Raw genomic sequence first — 16673 nt, 5'->3', positions numbered from 1 at the left:
GTCCCAGTCCTCTAAGGCATCTTCCATCCTCGAGTTGGACTCCCTTTGTTATACAACAACTTCCCACTGACTATCTATTTTACAGTTGGTAGTATATATATGTCTGTGCTACTTGTCTGCTTCTTTTTGATATCTAATATTTATTGGTTTTTTGAAATATTCAGTGTATATGCATCATTGAGGGAATACATCTGTGAGCAGTCATTCTCTTTATGTGTTTCAGCCAGAGTTGTTTTCTGCACTTTGGTATTTTGTAGTATCTGTCTTTCAGATACGAATTTAAATTGTTTTCTAAATCTGGTTTTATATTCTGGATAAAAATAGGAATCTCTGTAAATATGTAAATATTAAATACTTGATCAGAGAAGGAAATATGGTGGTAGAAAGGTACAGTAACTGGATTTTCTTTGTGTAACAGCACTGAAAAGAGGCGCAGGGAGCAAGAAAATAAATATTTAGAAGAGCTAGCTGAGTTATTGTCTGCCAACATCAGTGACATTGACAGCTTGAGTGTAAAACCAGACAAATGCAAGATATTGAAGAAGACAGTCGATCAGATACAGCTAATGAAGAGAATGGAACAAGGTAAAAAAATAAACAAAAAAACCCCCCGTGTGGCTGTGTGCTTTGTTATTAAGACATTTACAATATTTGGTTTTGCTTTTTATTATTAAGAAATTGCAAGCATTCAATTTTGTAATTTTAATAAAGAATCATTTTTGTTTAGATGCTATTTATTTTAGAATGTGAATGTGAGACTCTTCTTTTACAACAAAGTGGCTATTATCTTGAAAACTGGTTACCTTGAAAAGTTATGAGTCCAGTATCATAGGGGATTAAGTCAGGAGATACAAGTGTGGTATCTGACCTGAGGCTCTGGCATAGGGTTGAAAGACAGCTACTCAGAGGTAGGAAAGTCCCTCCATTTGAGTTATAAGCTTCTCTCTGCTGGGGCTCTGGGTGGGGGAAACAAGCCTTCTCTGAGAAAACCCTGATTTATTTTTATGATTCATATTTATATTGTTTGTATTTACTGGGGACCCCACACCACATAACCCCTGGGTTGCCTACCAGAAACAGAGGCAGAGCACGTTGAAGGAATATAAACCTGCCTTGCCCCATCAGATTCCTGAAGAAAAAGTGCTTCTGAGGGAGATTTTATGCTATAAACTTATATAGCATAGGAGGAAATAATCTACAGTGAGTAAGAACAGAAATAACAAACAGGAGTAGACCCCAAAGAACTTCAGATTAATAGCAGCAGTGTGAAAAGACTATGAACAAACAGTATGTTTTAAATGGTTAAGGTGATAGGATTTTAAGATTTTAGGAACTGGATAATCTAGTGACAACTGATTTAGCAGACAGGAAACACTAGTATTATAGGTCTACAGAAGGGCTAGCCAACAAGAGGCTGTATGGCCCCTTCCCTGCTCGATCTAGAAACTCTGACAGCCTGGCTCACACTCCCTCAGCTGAAGGTGGAAGGATTCCTCTGGGGAAATTGAGCTGTCCAAAGGGAGAGACACACGGACACTGACAGTTGGAATTGATCCCCGAATGAAAAAATCAGCTCTTTGCTTTGTCCCTAGTCTTCACGCAGCTGCCAGTCAGGGTTTTAGTACCTCACTCTTTAATATGTATAAAAATCCAGATATTTGAAGAAAGTCTGTAATATAAAGGAGAGTAAATCAAGCAAATGAACAGAAAAAAGAGAACTCAGAGCAAGCAGAAATGATGCAGGGAGCAAAAGAAACTGTAAAGCCATCAAACAGTCCCTCAGAGACAAAAGGGAGGATATTTCATGTGTGAAACAAAAATAAGATGCTATAAAATGAAACATTCAGAGCAATAAATAACTTTGGGAACTTAAAATCAGGATAGCTGAAAAAAACTTTACCTCATTACCTTGTTTTCTGCTCTTTGCCTACTCATACCCTCTGCCCCAACCATTCCAGGCACACTCTGCCTCAGATATTTGCACTTGCTGTTCAAGGCTCACTCCCGCATCCCTTTTATGTCTTGGTTCAAACATTTTTTTTCTCAATGAACTTGTCCCTCACTACCCTATCAAACACACACACAGACACAGACACAGACACACACACCTCTCTGCATCTTCCTTGATCTATTTTCCCCATAGTATTTTTTACATCTAACATTATTACACATTTTATTTATTTATTGTCTGCCTTCCCCCACTGGAGCTTCGTGAGGGCAAGGATTTTTGTTTGTTCACCATTGTATCCTTAATACTTAAAGCAGTTGCTGGGTACATAGTAGACTTTTGATGAATAGTTGTTGAATAAAAGCATAAAGTGTTGAAAGATAATTTGAAGAAATCCCTTAGAAAGTAAAAAGACAAGCAAAGGAAGAGAAAGATAAGAAATGTATAGGATTAATTCAGGAGGTATAACATATCATTAGTCCCAGGAGGGGAAAAAAACAAAAACAAAAAAATTCTCAGCGTTAGGGGATATGGGTTTCCAAATGGAAAGCACTCATGTCGTGTGCAGTACAATGAGTAGAAAAGAAAGAAAAAAACCTCACACCAATGCACAATTTCTAGACACCGGAGGGAAAAAACAAGCGAGAGGGAAAAACAGACACATACTAGATTACTTTCAGAGGAGTCCAGATTTCTAAATAGCAACACTGAAAACAGGAATCCTGGACCTAGAATTCTTTATTCACTCAAATGAAATATGAGTGCAAAATACATTTTCAGTCATTTGAAGCCTCAAAAATGTTACCTCCTGTGTACTTTTTTTCAGAAATATCTATCAAGACCAATGTAGTAAACCAGGAAAGAAAGACATAGGATCTTAACCCAGGGAAACCATGGAATTTTAACAAAAGAAAGGTAGACGGAGACCCAGGGTTACAGTTGAGCAGCAGACTAAAGAAGTAGTCAGTCCCAACTGGAGCAGGTGCATAGAGGACTCTAGGAAGAATATTTCCATGGGAAAAAAGATGGAACACATAGAGTATATGATGATCGACTAAATTGGGAGGAATTTTTCAATCTGGAGAAGAGTTTAGAGTTGAGTCAAACTTCACAGAAAAAGTGAAACATAAAATATGAGAATTGTAAATTATAGCACATACCTTGACTCATTTGTGAACTATGTTTACATAGCCATAGTAACAAATATAAAATATTGACTGCTCTAAAAATTATTGTAACCATACTGGGAGGATGGAAGAGGGGATATGTGTGTCTAGATGGTTGATGTAAGTAAGTTAAATTCTTACCTTTTATGATAGCACATTAATAGGTTATGTCTAACATGGACAGTCAGGATATAGCAAATAAGCATGTTATTGAGAAATACAGAATATATTAGGATACAGGCAAGGCTACTATAGCAAGAGACTCAAAGTACAGTGGCTGTAACAAGGTAGTCTAGGTGTGTGTCAAAGGTTCAGATCTCTTCCATCTGTTTTTCTGTGCCATTCGTAGGGTATTGCCCTTACCCATGTGGTCAAACATGGCTTACCTGTCCACGTCCCAGGTGACAAGAAGGGGAAAGAAGAAAATGGGAAGGCGTGCTTCTTTCTCGTTAGGGACAAGACTCTGTCCTTGCATGTTACTTCTGTTCACATGCCTTAGGCCAGTCATGTAGCCACTCCTGCCTTGGGTTTTGCCTAAAACTTTGTGTGTGTTTTTTTGCTTTTCACACAGTTACTTAATGTACTTGGACTTGATGGTTTATGTTTTTTTGGAACTGTTTAAGAAACAAAACCTGTATTAGTGTTATAAACACATGAAATGATGACGGAAGTACATCTTAGAACTAAATGAGAAACTCCTATACCATAATAATTTTAAAATAAATAACCCAATTAATAAATGGGCAAAGGCTCTGGATAGACATTTCTCTAATGAAAACACAAATGACCAAATAAGCACATGAAAAGCATACTCAATATTATTAGCCATCAGAAAAATACAAATCAAAACCATAATGAGGAACCACTTTATACTTGCTAGGGTGGCTACAGTTGAAAAGACAGATAGTAACAAATGTTGGTAAGGATGGGCGAAATTGGAACCCTCATGCAGTGCTGGTGAGAGTGTAAAATTGTGCATCCACTTTGGAAACAGTCCACTAGTTTCTCAAAGTAAAGTTATCATTTGGCCCAGCAAGTCCACTTGCAGGTATATACCCAAGAGAAGTGAAAATTTGTACATAAATGTTCATAACAGCATTATTCATAAATAGCCAATAAGTGGAAACAAACTGTATATCTATCAACTAATCAATGGGTAAATAAAATGAGGTGTACCTATACATTGGAATATTATTCAGCAATAAAAAAGAGTGAAGTACTGATAAATGCTTCAGCATAGATGAATCTTGAAAACGTTATGCTAAGCAAAAGAAGCCAGTCACAAAGGACCATGTATTGTATGATTCCATTTATATAAAATGTCCAAAATAGGTAAATCTATAGATACAGAAAGGAGATTGGTGGTTGCCTTGGGCTTGCGAGTGTTGGGGAAATGAGGAATGACTGCTAAAGGGTATGGGGTTTCTTTTTGGGGTGATGAAAGTGTTCTAAAATTTATTGTGATGGTGGTTGCACAACTCTGTGAATACACTAAAGACCATTGAATTTTATGTTTTAATTGCATGAATGGTATGCTGTATGAATTGTAGCTCAATAAAGCTGTTACTATAAATACTATATGAGATAACATTTTATACCCATTAGGTTTGCAAAATTAAAAACTGATGGTATCAAGTGTCAGCATACAGAAAAACAATAACCCTTTATGTTACTGATGGTACAACCTCTTTGGAGAGTAATTTGTCAAACTTAATAACATTGAAAATACGCAGACCCTGTGATCCAGCAATTTCACTTCTAGCATTTACCCTAAAGAAACTGTCACAAATGTGCAAAAGAGGAAATACTGAAAACAGTTTACTACAGCACTGTAAGTAGTAGTCAAAAGGTCTACCAGTAGGGGACTAGGAAATCAACTGTGGCTTATTCATATACTTTACAGCAGTTCAGATGAATGCATCAAATTTATATGCATCAGTATAGCTCAATCTCAAACATAATATTGAGTGGAAAAGTTTAAAAAGTCTGTATATTTTTATGTAAACATTAAAACACAAAACAATAATATATTTGTAAAATCATACATATGTAGTTGAAGTAGAAAAACATGCTTAGAAATGGTTATGCTGACCTTGGAACACTGGTTACTTCTGAAAACGGACAAAGGAGGAATGGTAGTAGAGCTGTAGCTCTATTTGTAGCATTTTATTTGTTTAAAAACGAAAGACCTGAAGCAAATACTGTTGTTAACATCTGTGAAAAATGAATGGTGGCTGTGTGAATGTATGCTATATCACTTACTGTATATTTTGGAATATTTGAAATATTCCATACTTTAAAGTGAAAAAATGAATCTCTATATTCAGTAATACCATATTTGGTTTTTGGTGAGCTAACTAGTCTGACAGGTTGGAAACCTTTATAAAAGTATGCTGCTGCTGAAAGATGATGGATGGACTTTTCAACATCATCACACAAAGGAATTATAAATCACTTAGCAGTTGCAGTTTTATCATTCAGATCATCATGACATGAAGGTGAAAAGTTAGCTAGTTCACGTGGGCTCACAGAATCATATCTTCACTCTCTCTTCAGCGGCAATTGATCAGATCAGAAAAAGAGAAAGAAAAATGGAGGAAATAATTATTCTTTTACAGTTTACCCATTTCTTAAAAACTTTTGGTGTAGACTTTTTTTAGAAACGCTATGTATTTGTACCATGTTTTCCATTTCTTGGAACACTGGACTTGGTAGGTCAGAATTCAGATCCTCCTGCTACCACTTATTAGTGATATGGTTTGGGACACATTACTTAACCTTTGTGAACCTCAATTTCATCATCCGTAAAATGAATATAATTAATGTGCCTAGATAGTGAGTAAATGTTATTTGAATCTGAAATTAGGTGAACTTATGTCTTCATAAACTTGCCTTTATGGAAATGAGCTCTTTTTGGATGTGTGACTTTTTGTTTCTTTGTTACAGAGAAATCAACAACTGATGATGAAGTACAGAAGTCAGACATCTCATCGAGTAGTCAAGGAGTGATAGAAAAAGAATCTTTGGGACCTCTTCTTTTGGAGGTAGCTGTTCTCATTGACTCAGAAAGTGATCAAAATCGTTTTTCTAGCCACTTTGGTTTTTTTCTTCTTTTATGTTTTACATCCAATTAATAAATTATAAAACAAAGTTTTAAAGAAAGTTTTAATAATTATTTTATTTTAGAAACAATTTTGACTGTTGTTATTATTTGAGAATTAAATGTGAATAATGAACATGAGAAATTTTCATAAAGGCATCCTAATGGTCAGATGGAAAACTGAAGACTACTGTCTGGCTTTGCTATTTCTTTATGGTAGTTAGGACTAGTTGGGAAGATAAAACTTTTAGAATTATTTAGCTAGCTAGTGCTAATTTCTACTGTAGAATTTCATTTTTGATTAAGGGATCCCTTACCTTATTACAGTAGGTGTTTTCCCTGACTAAAATTTTTTAGCTATTTCAGTAAACTTGTAAGAGATCTTACTATTTTAACAATTCTCTGTCAGACTTTTTAATATGAAGAACTTTTAATCTTGAATTACTTGGTAATTACTGTGTCATTTTCACCCATTTTTTCCTCTCTAATCTTTACTTCCTCTGTTCTCAACACAGATGTTTTGTTTCCAAGCAGGGTCGTCACCTTAAGTGCTCCCTCTCATACATGAATCTTTAAAACCACATATGTGTGTGTGTGTGTGTGTGTACACACACTCATTCCCCACAAATTAGGCTTTTCTATCTCTAGGCCTAATTTTATTTTTTTACATATGTATATATACATACATGTACTTAAATATAAATATGTATGTTTAAATCATACATGCATTTAAATATAAATATATATGTATAAATAAAATAAATTCTCCTTTCCTGTCCTACCTCAAGGCCCTTCTTTCTGGTGAAGTCTTCCTAATACTCAAACTTGTATAGGTCTCTTGATTTTCTAACTTCTTTATACATTTTTTCCTATTACCCTAAGTAGTCCTCTGTTTTTGTATTAACCATAATTCCCTGTATCAACACCGCTAACATGAGAATATCCTCAAAATTCAGTGCTTGGTTTTTTAGCCCAAATAATATCATTTGCTTCATCTTTTATCTCTTTAAAGATGACTCCCAAATATGTAATTCTTGTGTTTTAACCTCCTCCTGTACTCCATTCCTGTACTTTTAGCAGGCTAAGTGTTTTTGACTCTCCTGTTAGCAACTTCCCCCTCTAAACCTAAATTCTTTGTTTCCCCTCAGTGTTATACAAGTACTTTGTTACTTTAGACTGTTGGTTTTAATGATTTTTATTAGGGGAATGAATGCATATTTTATAGTGTTGTAAAATATGAAAAAATATTGGCCGTTGAAACTGAATAGAAACTACTCTCTGAGCGAGTGTATACACATATAACTGGGAGAGGGGAAAGCCACCACATGTGATGGACTCTGATGTTTTCATTCTTTTCACAACCCCTGAAATTGACTGGACAATGCTTGACTGCCTTTTGGAAATAGTGTTATAAGTATAATAAAAATGTTCTGCATAGAACTAAGAGACCAGGCAGTGGCTTTGAAGTCTGAATTCAGAGACTTCAGCCTAGTTTTCTAGTATTTAAATTTTGAAGTTCATTGGTAAAGTTCACAATTTTTAAAGTGGAGTCATTTTAATAAATGCTACGGAAGGGACATCCCCAAACAGTTTACAGTTGTTGCCTCTAGGATACAGAATCAGAAGAAAAGGGACTTCGTGTCCTGCATACGTCTGTGTCCATTGAATGTTTATAATAAGCATGTATTACTTTTGTAATTTAAAAAATTATAGAAAAACTAGATGTTCTCTGGAAAAAAAAATGTTAATGGTAGAATCTATGTGGTGGATATACAGATGTTCACTACAAAATTATTTCAACTTTGCTATATTTTGAATGTCTTAATATAAGCCATTAGAGGAAAATAAGTTAAAGAAAGGCTCATTTCCCACTATCCCATGTCTTCCCTCGCCTTGGTACTTGTCAGCATCCTACTTCTTGGTTATACGTGGGCTTTTCCTGGAGACCTGATCCATCCTAGCGTTTATTGCTTATCTCCTCTACTCTGCAGAATGTTAGTAGACTAGTTTCTTCATGTCTTCTAGTTTTTCTGTGGTGGCTCTGTCTGCCTTCTTAGTGTCCCTCAGCTTAAAACTGGGCTAAGCACTTTCCATCTCCTTTCAATTCATTAAATATTTATTAAATGTATTTTCTGCATATAATGCCATTTGAGATACTGAAAAATATAAGGTATAGAGGTCCTTGAGATTTCTGGAGTTCCTGTAGAGAAGTGGTAGTCATTTAAATCCCAGTTTTACCACACGTTCTTCAGAAACCACAGAGATCAATAAGGAGAGCAAATAGATTATCCACAAACTGAAACACAGCACACCTGGAGCCAGAGAGTACTACTACTGCTGTAATTTACATAGACATTTGTTATTTCTGTATGAGAAAAGTCTATAACACTTTAAAATGAATAGAAATTATCCATTCAAAACTACTGTAAGAAGAAAGCACTTTCTTTTAGATGATGAAATTATTACCCTGAGAACCACTGTGATTCAAATGTGACACAACATTACACATGAGTTATATGTCATTAGGCAAGCATTTTCAAATATGAAAAAACACATCAAATTAGAAATCCCAAAAACTAAGAGTAGAAGTGTATTTAGATTCTTGACTTCAAGGAGCTAATAATATTTGTATTTATGAGCTATACAGACGTGAAATCGAGACTGTAAAATAGACTTACTTTCGTAGACTTCAAAGTTGCCTTCATTGACAACTTTTTCTAACCCTTCTTCTGTATCTCCCAATCCTGCCTCATTGCATTAAACTTTATGAAATCTAATGCAGGGCAGCTAAGAGAAGTGGTAGAAGAGCCATCACGAGATTGTTCACTGACTTATCCAGGCTGCATTCTAGAGCTGCACTGTTCATTAAGATAGTCACCCATGGCTATTCAAAGTCAAATACAAATAAAAATTCAGTGCTTCAGTCTCACCAGCCACATTTAAAATGCTCTGTACCCACATGTGGTTAGTAGCTACTGTATCAGACAACACAGATAGAGAACATTTCCATCATTGCATAAAGTTCGGTTTGACATCAGTCTGGAGGGACCTGCTCAGGTGGAAGATCTGCATATCTGGAAAGTGACCAAATATCCACCATCGTGTGAGAAATTCTCACCATACAATTTTCAATATATTTCCCCCTCCTTTTTTTTAAAGCATAAAAAGGTAGCATGAGTTAAGAATAAAGGTATTGGAGGTAATTTCCTCACACGTAAAGAGAGAGTGGCGGCACTTCCCTGGCAGTCCAGTGGTTGAGACTCTCTGCTTCCAGTGCAGGAGGCGCGGGTTCGATCCCTGCTCAGGGAACTAAGACCCCACATGCTGTGTGGTGTGACTGAAACAAAAAACAAAAACAAAAAAAACAAAGGATTGAGTGGTATTAGAATTTATTTATTCAACAAAGTTTTGTTGCTTGGCACACAGTAAGTACTCCTCAATACAGGCATTTTTTTTTTTTTTAAAGCTCCATATTCTCCATTGTTCTTTGCTGTCTAAATTCCTTTACCTCCTATGTAAAGCTCTACATTATCTGACTCTAACACTGCTTTTTTCTCGTTGCTCCAGAAGAAAAACTCTGTTTCAGTCACAGAATTCTCTCTATACCTTGCATGTGCGTTCAGGCCTCCTTACCTTGTTTTATACCATCCCCTAAGTTGCTTTGTGGCTCTTGACACTTAACCACTCACTTCCCTCTTCCTTAAAACTCCTCACGAGCCTCTTTTATAAAACTGTCTCTTCTCCTCTCTGGCTGCTCCTTAGCCTTCTTCTTAGATTTCTCTTTCTTTACCTGCCTCTTAAATGTTAGCATCCCCCAGGGTTCTGGCCTGGCTCGTTTCCTTTTGTGTTTTATTCTGTGCACATTTTCTGGACAGTTTTACATCTATGTCTCTGTCCAGATGATGTATTCATGTGTGTGTGTGTGTGTGTGTGTGTGTGTGTGTGTGTGTGTGTGTGTGTGTGTGTGTGTGTGTATGTGTGTGTGTGTGTGTGTAAAATACCAATTAGGGTTTTCTGATTTGAAGCCACAGACACCAATTCTAAGTTACGCAAATATGAGTTTATTGGGATGCTATTTGGACACCACAGAACCAGACTTAGAAATAAGGTGAAACCAAGGCATCTTAAGGAGGCTAGAAAGGAGAAACTGTACGAATGGTCTCTTCAAAAGACCCATCTGGACAGTGCCCTACTGCCGGAATGAATGTGTTCCAGCCATGTTCGTTCTTTTTGTAATTCTTCTCAAGGTTTGCATTTAGGGAGAAAGTTTCCCAATGGCCTGATGAAGAATCCCACGAGACTTTATTAAATGGGGAGGAAGTAACTCCTCAAAGGAAATCAGATATTCTGTGGAAGGGGAAAAGATGATTGTAGTTAAAAACAAACAAAACCAAATGATACTGTATGTACCTGTAAGTCACAAAGGTCTGTCTTTAGCCCAGATCTCTTTTCACAGCCTCCCTTTCATCATATCCTGTTGCCTTTTGAACATCTCTACCAGAAAGTTCCTCAGTCATTTGAAATATAACATTTCTAAAACTAAATTTATAATTGATCCCTTTATCTCGTGTTTGAAAAAAGAAAAGTCAAAAAATTAAGAACTAGATTTTTTTCCCTCTTCTTGAATCCCCTTTGTTAGGGAAAGGCACTTATCTACCAGAACGCTTCGGTCATTAATGAAGGATCACCCCAAGTGCTTGTTCCCACAGCTGCTAGAGGTCACCAAATGCTGTTTGTTCCTCCTCTGTAGAATTCTCTTTTATCACTTCCACTGCCTTGCCTTGATTTGGGCTCGCATTTGAGCTGGAGTGTCACAATAGCATTGCAGTATGTCTGCTTGCTTGCAGCCTGCATGCCACACCCACTGTCAGAAGGATCTTTGTTAAAGCAGATCATGTCACTCTGCTGCTTAAAAACACTGCCTTCAAGATAATCCCCATGGATTTTTTTTTTTTTTTTTTTTGGTTTGTTTTGGGTGTTTGATTTTTTTTTTTTTTTGTCTTTTCCTTGATGCTTTTTCAAAAAAACTTTGTATTGTTAAATATAACACAAATATGACAAGTGTGTGCAAGGTGAGTTCATCTTTTTTTTTAACCTCTGAGCTGTTTCCTCTGTTTTGAATGTTCTTTTCGCCCCTCGTCCCCGCCACACCCCCCCCCCCCCCCCGAGTTACTGCTGTGTCCTTCAAGCCTCAGCTCAAGTGTCATGTGGCCTTCTCCCAGGAAACCTTACCGACAACAGCCATCCCTTTGCCCATTTGGGTGCTTCACTCTGTGCCTAACCTTTATGAATTCCTCTATTGTACTATCCTGTGACAACACGTACTTGTTTTTTTTCACTCCAGAGACTATAAAATTGTTGAAAATATTTTATTCCCAGAACTTTGTCCAGTGACTGGCACTTAAGTGATACTCAGTGAAGCTTGTGTAGTTATTTAAAGCAAGGGTCCTGTGAGAAGCCCTGGCCAGTGTGAACCCTGCGTTGAAACCCAAGGTGGTCCTCTTCAAAGACTGATATCATGGGTAGAGAGAAAAACCCTTCCAACTGATGATGCTGTGCAGAATGGAGTGGTATTTGTTATCATCTCCTGTGTGTAGCTCAGTGTCAGCCCAGCTGTCAGGACTTGAAGAAATAGGAAGATTCCTTCTCAGGAGCACACTTGGAAGTTAATTATATACACAACATATGAGGGAAACTTATAGGATAAGAACAAGTATTAGCAGGTTATATTAATCAGACACATTTTTAGAAATTAAAGATGTTTGTATATTCATAGGAGTAGTCTCAAAGGATTCCTTGAAATGTTACCAGTCTCTTGGGGGTGGGATTTTGGCAGATCTTATACTATCTACTTAGTTTTCATATTTTAAAAAAAATTTAAGTATATATTTCATTTATAATTTAAAAAAAAATATGCATTTCCAGCACAGGACAGGCTGTCTGCATCTCAAGAGAAGGTCAGAACATCTCTGCAACCATGGGGCAGCCTTTGTTTACCTGTTTTCCAAGCCAGCCTTTTCTGGGGAAGCTCAAAAGAAATATGATGCCCCAGACTTCTCAGAGGAAATGATGAGTCCATGTAACCGAGGCCAAGCAGAGACCTGGTGAAAGTTCTGTATTCCCTGTAAGGCTGACCAGCTGCATGTTCCAGAGGCCAGCTACTAGAATAACTTACCAGCTTGGCAATGAGGTCAGGTGCAATCAGTGGAAGAACTGGGAGAAGTCCCAGAAAGTCTGTGGAAAAAGGAGACTGCAGGGACTCCAGGCCTACTGCAAGGAAGAACTTTTAAGTCCTTTGGATTTCACAAATGCCTTAAAAATAATTGCACCAAGTAGTCCAGGTGAATCCCTGGGCCTTGTTGGTGCTCGAGGTCTGTACCACCAGCCCTGTGCCCACTGCTGGGCAGTCTTCAGATTGGGCAGAGGTTATCCCAGGCGTGGGTCTCAGTCTCTCGCAGCTCCTCTGCAGATAATGGGTAACTTCCAGACATAGAGACAGACATGGAGAATGAAGAAAGCAAGGGAGAAACTGACTGTGGTTTGAAGATAGGCAGGGTCACTAGGGAGGCAGAGAGAAAGGAGCTAAGAAGGACACCCTGAAAACTAGATGGAAAGAAGAAGGTGGTGCTTTAGAAGCTGGGTGGTGTGACCCTTGGAAGTGGTTCACCATGAAATGGCCAAGTTTTTTACTTACCTGTCTTTTGACATCAATCCTATTTCTTGCTCTGAACTATGATACTTTGTTATACCCAAACTGTTCTTTATTAAACTCTTTTAAAAAAGAGACCCCCCCCCAAAAAAAGTTAAATTGTATTTACACTGATTGAATTAATAGCTGAGAATACTTTAAAGAATTTTTGGATCTTTTTAAAAAATGGTATGTCTGTATTTCAGTTATCCCTATTTTCACATAAACTGCAAGACATGTATATATAGGGTTAGGGTATATGTATATCACCTGTTATGAAATTTGTACCTAATCTGACTATAAGAAAGCAATTAGCTAAGAGGGTGCTTTCTTGTGCTAGTCTAAATCCAGAGTAGTTCAGCAAAGGGTTTATCTAGTGTTGAAGTTTTTAGATTATTAATCACATCCCTCTCCTCTTTGCATTATGAACTAAGTGAAAAATAGTTACAACAGTCAGGTGGAATAAACATAGTTTTATTTGTTTTTGTTAAAGAAAATATTAGCAATATTTTCAATGAGAACAGTGCTGTACTTCATTATTTTTTAAAATCTTGGTTGAATGCATTGGGGTGCGGTGATTTGAAGATGTAGTTTCAAGTTGTTTATTTTAATATTTGGCTTAAATAATCAGCTGACACCTCACAAAAATGAGGTCGATAACAAATGGAAAAATATATCATTGGGTGGTTTACTAAGTCATGATACTCATTTTGAAATCCTGTCTACCAATTATGCAAAGGTTTTTCTTCAGGTTTTATCTTTTTTTTCTTTTTTTGGCCACGCTGGGCAGCTTGTAGGATCTTAGTTCCCTGACCAGGGATTGAACCCAGGCCCTGGCAGTGAAAGCACCACGTCCTGACCACTGGACCGCCTGGGAATTCCCTAAATTCCATCTTTTTTTAATCTCAAATAGCGATTCTCCAAATTAATCAAAAGATGTTGCATTTTTCTTTTTTAAAAGATGGGTTTTCAAAGCCCACTGAAACTCTGATTGGAAGACTTTTGTGCAGGGAAAAGGTTTTGTTTCTTTGGAAACGGAGAAGGTAATTTTTATAAGTGGTTTATATCATTTTCAGCAACAAAATGGTAACTGTGGTAACATTTCAAAACATCCATTTTCATATGCTGTCTCTATAGCATGTGTCTTTTTTGAAAGCAGTTTATTTTTTATTCATTGTTAAAATTTCATCTTTACCCTGAAGGAACAAAATTGTGTTTATTATTTGGAAAATATCTGCTGGGTAGGATATTATCATTACCACCCATCATCATAGAAAAGGTCAGCAAACTTGGGACACTTAACTTTTTTAAAAAGGAAAATGAGTAGCCCATCAAAATTGTTAGATGGCTCTTTTAAGTCTTTTGCCACCAGTAACCAGCAAACCTCTGTATGATACAGAGCATGGTTACGTCTTGTTACAAAAATCTGTAAATGTTCTACTTTTTTAAAGGTCTTGTTTTTATTGCTTTTATACATTCTATAGCAAATAAACTGTAATATGTTGCAATACACAGAAAGATTATAAGTAAGGTACCACTGTCAACCTCTGCATTCCTGATCTTCTCTCAGATTCCATGGTTTGTGATATGTGACTGGACTGAGTGAGGCACCAGGGTGTCAGTATGTTAATTAAGCTTAATTTCTTCCTTATGCTTCAGATTATGCTATAAATAGAGATTCTGACTTTTCCCCCTGCACCCCTGTGGTTATTATGCTCCCCTTGGGGCATGTACATCTTCTTTTGGAGATCCCTGGCTCCATCTCCGTGCATAGAAGGCCCTCTGTTATTTGGCTCCTGTCCACCTCTCCAGACTTTCTGCCTGCCTTGTGCCATGTGCTCCAGCAGCTCCAAATGGCTTTTTTGTTCCATTATGTGCCATGCCCTCTCCTCTGCCTAGAATGTTCTTCCCTCATTCCTCTTCCCCTCCTCCACTATGCCTTTTATAACTCAGATCGGGGTCTGCAAGGAGCCTTTCTTTGCCTCCCACCTCGACCCAATAAGTATTCTTCTTTGTGCTCACAGAATAGTCTGTGTATGTCTCTGATACTGCATTTCTCACTGGTATTTTATTATGCTTAGGTCTCTCTCCCCAGCGCAAGTTCCTTGAAGGTAGACACCAGGTCTTAACCTACAGTTTAGAGATGTTTATGACTGTCTGAATGGGTCAGTGACTTACTTCACATTTGCTGCCATAAAATTTCTTTCCAAGGAAGAAGTTTGACATATTCATTCTTGCCTTCTTGAAACAGAAGTGTACAGTCTGTTTAAAAATCCTGTTGCCTCTACAGAGAACATGCATGCAGTGTTAAATCTTCTATTCAGTCCCCTTTTTTTAACTTGGCATATATTTCCAGTCTCTTTTTCAGTAGAGAAACATATATGTGTATTTTTCTTCTCTCTTTTAACCTCATAACCTCTTAATCCTTTTTTTGGCTTTGCAGGCTTTGGATGGATTTTTCTTTGTTGTGAACTGTGAAGGGAGGATTGTATTTGTGTCAGAAAATGTGACCAGCTACTTAGGTTACAATCAGGAGGAATTAATGAATACCAGTGTCTACAGCATACTGCATGTGGGTGATCATGCCGAATTTGTGAAGAATCTGCTACCAAAATCACTAGGTAAACGCAGTGTGTTTTTTAAAAGAATATGGACTCTCTATAGCTTCCCCTCACATAATATATATAATATATTATTATTATATTTACAATCTATAGTGTTATTCTAATATATGTCATAACATTAAAATTTAATTTCAGCCTGAGATTAAATGTGAACGAGGAATGTCATCAAATAGCTGATAGAGAGCATTCCTTTCCTTCTCTTCCTCTAGATTATGCCATAATTATGTGACAGTGTTAGGAGGCAGAGCAGTTAGTTCTTGCCACAAGAACCTTCTGCTTGGAATTCCCTTTGTTTTCAATTTTAATTATGTCCAAGGAAGAGACAAATGTATATAATATATCCTACCACCTTGCTCAAAGAAAAGAAAAAGGGGAAGGAAGAAGGGAGGGAGAGAGGAAAGAGGGAAAGGAGGGAGGAAGGACTACCCTTCATATTACATACTTATTAAAATTAACATTTTTCGATGTAAGTGGTTTCAACTCAGGAGTTCCAAGTATGGTTGGATGGGTTGTTCACTGCCAAAGGAGCCTCGCTGAGAGTGTGGATGGGGCCTGATTTCCAGCCTATGTTCTATTCACTATGCCATGTGCCTCCTCTTTAGCTTGTATGTGTTCCAAAAGTGGGAGGAGAGTCTTGGCTAGAAATCCTATATAACTAAACCAAACATGCAAATAAAATGTTATCTATAGCTCTTTATTTTCTGTGTTGTTCGTTCGATGAAATGGAAGCCTTATTTCTTTGAAAAACGTAGTATGTGTTTATAGTGACTGGGAACCTGAAACGATTGTTCCTATTAAAATCACTAGTTTGATACTTGAATTACCAAGGGGTCTTAATGTGTTTGTTATAGAATTTTAGAGTGTAAGTGACTTCAGAGATAATATAGTAGATTCCTTTATTTTTAAAAACAAGGCAAAGATTAAGTCATTAACCAAAACCTCACAGTTCAAAGAAGAACCAAGACTCCTTACTCCTGTATAGGTTTGTTTCCATGATTTCCTCTAGCAGTTGTAGGCTGATGAGATAGTAAAAAGGAAGGAGGTTCAACGGTGAGGCTGTGATAAGAAAACTGTTGGGAATGGTGAGAGAATAGCCTGAAAAACCCTCTGACTGCCACCATGGTTTGAACATAACATTGTAACTGGA

General features: G+C 37.0%; 1 protein-coding gene across 9 annotated transcripts in view; it reads left to right on the top strand.

The window, feature by feature from the left end:
• NCOA1 (nuclear receptor coactivator 1) overlaps positions 1 to 16673 on the top strand; it is a 262341-nt gene that overhangs the window by 173860 nt on the left and 71808 nt on the right. For all 9 annotated transcript variants that reach the window (XM_057740985.1, XM_057740992.1, XM_057740990.1 and 6 more), the window contains 3 exons: positions 419 to 585; positions 6061 to 6158; positions 15346 to 15523. In XM_057740985.1, the coding sequence (XP_057596968.1) occupies positions 419 to 585; positions 6061 to 6158; positions 15346 to 15523 (443 nt within the window). The remainder of the gene's footprint in view (positions 1 to 418; positions 586 to 6060; positions 6159 to 15345; positions 15524 to 16673) is intronic.

This window comes from Hippopotamus amphibius, chromosome 7, assembly GCF_030028045.1.
Source record: "Hippopotamus amphibius kiboko isolate mHipAmp2 chromosome 7, mHipAmp2.hap2, whole genome shotgun sequence".
Lineage (NCBI taxonomy): Eukaryota > Metazoa > Chordata > Mammalia > Artiodactyla > Hippopotamidae > Hippopotamus > Hippopotamus amphibius.
This window is presented reverse-complemented; position numbering and strand designations above follow the sequence as displayed.